This window comes from Bombyx mandarina, chromosome 10, assembly GCF_030267445.1.
Source record: "Bombyx mandarina strain Sakado chromosome 10, ASM3026744v2".
Taxonomy (NCBI): Eukaryota; Metazoa; Arthropoda; class Insecta; order Lepidoptera; family Bombycidae; genus Bombyx; species Bombyx mandarina.
Window position 1 is genome coordinate 3,181,488 of NC_143217.1, and position 6,000 is coordinate 3,187,487.

Sequence of the window (6,000 nt, forward strand, 5' to 3'; positions counted from 1 at the left end):
CGTGTAGACCCCAAACAGATTTCAATAATAACTATCTATTTAAATTTGGGTAGACGCTTTTATACCTTTTGTTGATCCGATTTAGAAAACAGCGTCTGTTTTCTCAGTAACATGGTTAGAGATTTGGATATTTTTCAGGTATCATGGGTCCGCCGGAAAAGCGACGAGGACCCAATGGAACTCCTCACTACCGGCACCCAACAATATACAACGGATGACAGGTACACATGGTCATATATTTTTAACAAATTAGGATAATCTAGTACTGAACGCAGCCCGTAGACATCCTCAGTGTGAATGTTGTCAACTACTTTTAGACATCGAAGATTCACCTGTACTTCATAATAGTTCATCTACCGCCTACTCTGCCCTTTTTTTATTGCTTAGATGGGTGGACGAGCTCACAGCCCACCTGGTGTTAAGCGGTTACTGGAGCCCATAGACATCTACAACATAAATGCGCCACCCACCTTGAGATATAAGTTTTAAGGTCTCAGTATAGTTACAACGGCTGCCCCACCCTTCAAACCGAAACGCATTACTGCTTCACGGCAGAAATAGGCAGAGTGGTGGTACCTACTCGAGCGGATTCACAAGAGATCCTACCACCAGTAATTACGCAAATAATAATTTTGCGGGTTTGATTTTTATTACACGATTTTATTTATTCCTTCACCGTGGAAGTCAATCGTGAACATTTGTTAAGCATGTATTTCATTAGAAAAATTGATACCCGTGTGCGGGATTCAAACACTGTTGCATCGAATGCACCGGAAGCCTTATCCTTTAGGCCACAATGACTTGCCTATTTGTTGCCTATTTTGTGGCCTAAGGTTTTTGACCACGATGATTTTTTATTAAGACGCTGGAATATAATATATGTAGGATGGCGGTACTGAGCGGGCTTATAATATGACACCCAACCGGTTTCGATAGAAAACGTTTTTAGAGCAATTTTCTAATACGGGAAATTTAAGGCAAACGTTGAACGCACATGAAGCTTAGAATTTTTTTATTGGTCGGACTTTAAAAAACTCTGTACTAAAAAATCTATCGTGAAATTTTAGTAGCAAAGGACTTTCAAATAGTCTACATTTTGAGTTCTCATTTTATCAACATTTTAATCTAATCCGATCGAATTGTTAATAAATTTTGAAAAAACAAAAGTTTTCGAATTCCATTTTCTTTATCAGCATTTCATTCCGTTTCATTTCTCTTATTCCTTCTAAAAGCTTAATCTTAACGTTCGTAATGGTTTTACGATATTTATGGCTCTAATCATGATTATACTTTTAATATTTATGATTTATTATATTAAAAATATCGTATGATATCTGTGCATAGGGCCTCCGGTCTAAAGGATAAGAATCTTGGTGTACTTCTCTCAAACAATACGACTGTGTCCTTGTTCAATTCCAACAAGGGTTACCAAAATAATTAAAAGATAAATATTTAAAGAGTTTGAAGTTTACTGACATAGATTTTAAATTACAACGCGCGGTATAAGCGTATCCCAAAAAACATCAGTCACAACCGTTATGTTATAAACAGATTCCGTATTAATTAATAAGTAAAAAGAGTAGATGTTTGAAACAAATTCTTTAAGACTTCGTAATTAACTATACTTGAGACCTTAGAACTTATATCTCAAGGCGGGTGGCGCATTTACGTTGTAGATGTCTATGGGCTCCAGTAACCACTTAACACCAGGTGGGCTGTGAGCTCGTACATCCATGTAAGCAATAAAAATAAAATACATGTCCTTTCAACAAAGATTGTTTTCAATTTCAATTCAGGTTACATTGTTGATAATTGATACAAGAAATTTAGAATATGTTACTAGCACATTGTTACTAACATGAAAAATATAATAACAATTTTAACATTTTGTTTACAATTTTATCCGACCGGTCACCGTTCTCGTCGAGTTAGTAGAATGAAACAGATTCCCTTATAATTATCGGATTTCACAATATCAATTGTACTATAATATAACAATAACTGTTTTTCTTATTATCATGTCACGAACAGGAAAAAATTGGTCTGGGACAGAGTCCAACAAAATGTATTTTTTTTTATCATTATTTTGATTTTTTATATTTTTTATTGCATGCATTTATTGGTGTGCAATTGTGATCCAATAAAATCTAAAATGGAAACTATGATTATTTTCTAATTTTAAATTTGTAATGTGAATATTTGTTTTCATTATTATTCTTACCTGTATTCTTGATGGTAACGACTTTTTCCGTTATAAAAAGTTCAGACGCCTATAATTAAAGAAATAAATAGTTTTATATGTGAAATCTATTTGCGGGTTTTCTTTTGATGCGTAAATCCATTTTTTGTGTTCCAATGACGTTAAAATCGTTATTTGATTAGATAAGACAATGTTTTGAACAGCTACATCCCAAAAATACTTCCCTTAGGTACTCGGCCCGCTTCATCCCACCAGATATATGGCGTCTTGAAGTGAGGGAAGTCCGTCCCACTGATGCAGCCCACTACGACTGCCAGTTGTCTGCCCACCCTCCTAGAACCGCGAGGGTAACATTAAAGGTTCCCGGTAAGTACGTTAAACTATTTTATTGTATTAAAAAATAGCTGCTTAGTTGAAATCATTTTTGACGTGACAACGTCTTATAATTCGATGGAGCCGGCTGTACGCACGAAAAAATATGACTCATTGAGGCGTTCCATTCAAGGCTTGAAGTGCAAGCGAGAGCGCACAACGAGCGACAAAGAGGCACAATCGGCCTCCGCGTTCGGCAGCGTTCGACATTTGTTTCTCTCCTACTTGAGTGAGCGATGCATCCGCGTGGACAGCTGCTATACAATGATACATTAATTACATGTTTTCGTCAAGTATGAAGTTCAGTGAAAATTGAATGTGGTGTCAATTATTATTGTCCATACAAAATATCTATCAAACAAATAAAATTAAAATTTTCTTTTGAAAAATGAAACCATTCCATCAGTATTTTCACGTTGACGTTGTCATGTTCAATTATCGTCAGTAAACCGACTTTACAGACAACCGTTTTTTTCTTTTTAAGTAACCATTGCTTATACTTTATTGATTACAAAAGACCAAATCGAATCGATGGCTCTTGTGATTTTTTTTGGGTTAATAAATTATTTTTTTCTGTCTGGGCGAAGTCACTTATTTCGGTTGGTTAGGTAGGGTAGCCATAATTCCATCGCTATGGAGATTGACCTCGCGCGATAGCAACTTGAACGCTGATCTAATACCAAGATATACATATCTGCAATTTTCTACAGAAGTATCAGTGACGATCGTCGATGGCGCTGGTGCGGCCGTATCGGAACAAGTCTGTGAAGTTGGCAGTACTGTGGCTTTACGCTGCGAGGTTAAGGGCTTGAAAATGGAAGGTGGCCCCTCGTTGCTATGGTACCGCAAAAATGACTTATTAAATGATGACACTACCAGAGGGGGTATCAGGTGAGAACTTCAGTTTTAAGTAAACACTAAACGAAAAAGATTTTAAATATCTACTTACTGATAATGGCATCAATGAAACTTCACTGTTGAACCTCGTGTATTAAGTTTTCATTAAATTCTTTTGCAAAGCTCTGAATATTTTGTAGTTTTCCTGATGACGATAATGATATTATTACTAGTACTACTTACTACTACTAGCTATTGATCTTAACGCTTCGTTAGTGATTTCTGGTGTCTATAAAATTGACTTTTACTGTAACTACTATCATATACCTATATAGGTACATATCGACGCTTGAAAGGCAAACGTGACTAAGCGACAATGCGTGAACTTTACAGTAGACTAATTTAAAGTTGAAATACCTGAAAAAAAATCTATTTTAACGAATCTATCTAGTAGGATTGAAATGATTTTAATAGACCTAGAAATATATTTTGTTTGCGCATCGAATATGGTTATTGCCTATCATTTATGTATAAAGCAGTTATTGTCGCTTAGTCACGTTTGCCTTTCAAGCGTCGATATCTAACACGCGAAGAAAAAACATTAAGCTTAGAACAAAGGCAGAAAACGTGAACAAGTTTTCACATTGTCAATATACTTTAGAGTCTAGGCAGTAGTGAAGCTGTTCTATATACTCTCAGAAGACAAACCTGCCCTTTTTCTTCTTCTCCGCTTTGTGAATGCTCTAATTGTGGCTACATAAATGGTTTGTTTTCCTAGTGTCCGCACGGAATTCGGTGCAAATGGTGCCAGTTCCGTGCTCCGTGTGGCCCGCGTGCGAGCTGACGACGCTGGTCGGTACACGTGTACAGTGGCCAGGGCGCCGCCACCGGCACCATTACCGGCACATGTCATATTACATGTCATTAAAGGTACCTACGTACCCACTCAGGTAATACGGTTCGAACAAGTAAGGTAGTAAGTAAAGGCGCATAATGAATAGGCGAGCAGAGCGAAATTGGTTAAACAGTATAGGCAGCGGCTTGGCTGTGCCCCCGGCATTGCTGACGTCCATGGGCGACGGTAATTACTGGTGGTAGGACCTCTTGTGAGTTCGCACGGGTAGGTACCACCGCCCTGCCTATTTCTGCCGTGAAGTAGTAAAGTGTTTCGGTTTGAAAAGTGCCGTTGTAACTATACTGAGACCCTAGAACTTATATCTCAAGGAGGGTAGCGCATTTACGTTGTAGATGTCTATGGGCTCTAGTAACCACTTAACACCATATAGGCTGTGAGCTCGTCCACACATCTAAGCAATAAAAAGAAATCATCTTCACCGCCGGTATCCTTTAGCGAGCATTTCAAGATGAACTTGCTCGTGTTGCTTGTGAACAAAAGAATTTCAAAACAATTATATATACTGAGTTTGTTGAACTTATAGAGATCGGCTCAGTAAATAAAAACTTAATTTTTTTATAATTTTTACGAATACTCACGATGAAAACGTAACAGTGTGTCAAATAATATGTATGTATATACATAGTGACTGTTTATTTTTTTATTTATTACAACTATATAACAAACTTCGAATCCAGAATATTAAATGAGTTCCTCTTCTGTAGGTGAGAGTCTAGCAGAGCTGCATCAAAGTGGAAACTCGTGTGCCGCATCCAAGCTAATCATTACGACGCTATGCGTTCTTTTAGAAGTATTATAGTAATTTAATAAAATAAAACTTGTTCATATTTTTACTGTTGTTTAATTAATTCCAAAAGGTATTTAATAGGATATAAGTTTTGATCAAGCAAAACGTAATTGGAGAAATCGATTATACAAATGAAATCCTTTTCTTACATTTCTTTAGCATAGTATTCGTCGTGGCCTAAAGGATAAGACGTCCGATACATTAGTATCTAGCGATGCAACGGTGTTCCAGTCTTGCAGGCAGGTACCAATTTTTCTAATGAAATATAATACGTATTTAACAAATGTTCACGATTGACTTCCAAGGTGAAGGAATAGCATCGTGTAATAAAAATCAAACCCGCAAAAGTATAATTTGCGTAATTACTGGTGGTAGGACCTTTTGTGAGTCCGCACGGGTAGGTACCACCACCATGCCTATTTCTGCCGTGAAGCAGTAATGCGTTTCGGTTTGAAGGGTAGGGCAGCCGTTGTAACTATACTTGAGACCTTAGAACTTATATTTCAAGGTGGGTGGCGCATTTATGTTGTAGATGTCTATGGGTTCCAGTAACCACTTAACACCAGGGAGGGATGTGAGCTCGTCCACCCAAGTAAGCCATAAAAAAAAGTTTTGTGTGACTCAGGGGCCCAAAGAGATCAACGAGAATCACCTATTACTTAATAATATTAACCAGATACTTGCAAATACTTCGAGTTGCATAATACCAGCATACAGAACAGCGAATAACATTATTTTTCAAGAACTGAATATTTTGTAGCAAATCCCCGTTAGCCTGTCTGACCTTGGTTTATTTTAAGCTAACACTACTCTTCTTTGAGTAGTCGGTCTTTTCTCACTTCTAAAACACCTCGATAAGAACGTTGAAGTCCAATATCCAATATATAT

The 6,000-nt window shown here is 37.1% G+C and overlaps 1 protein-coding gene across 1 annotated transcript in view; it reads left to right on the top strand.

Moving 5' to 3' along the window:
- The window catches only part of LOC114248881 (uncharacterized), a 59,226-nt gene extending 54,068 nt beyond the window's left edge, over positions 1-5,158 (top strand). The window contains exons 5-9 of the mRNA XM_028182310.2: positions 139-221; positions 2,430-2,566; positions 3,283-3,463; positions 4,188-4,339; positions 5,030-5,158. Coding sequence (XP_028038111.2) covers positions 139-221; positions 2,430-2,566; positions 3,283-3,463; positions 4,188-4,339; positions 5,030-5,124 — 648 coding nt within the window. The 3' untranslated portion in view covers positions 5,125-5,158. The remainder of the gene's footprint in view (positions 1-138; positions 222-2,429; positions 2,567-3,282; positions 3,464-4,187; positions 4,340-5,029) is intronic.
- The last annotated feature ends 842 nt before the right edge of the window (positions 5,159-6,000 follow it).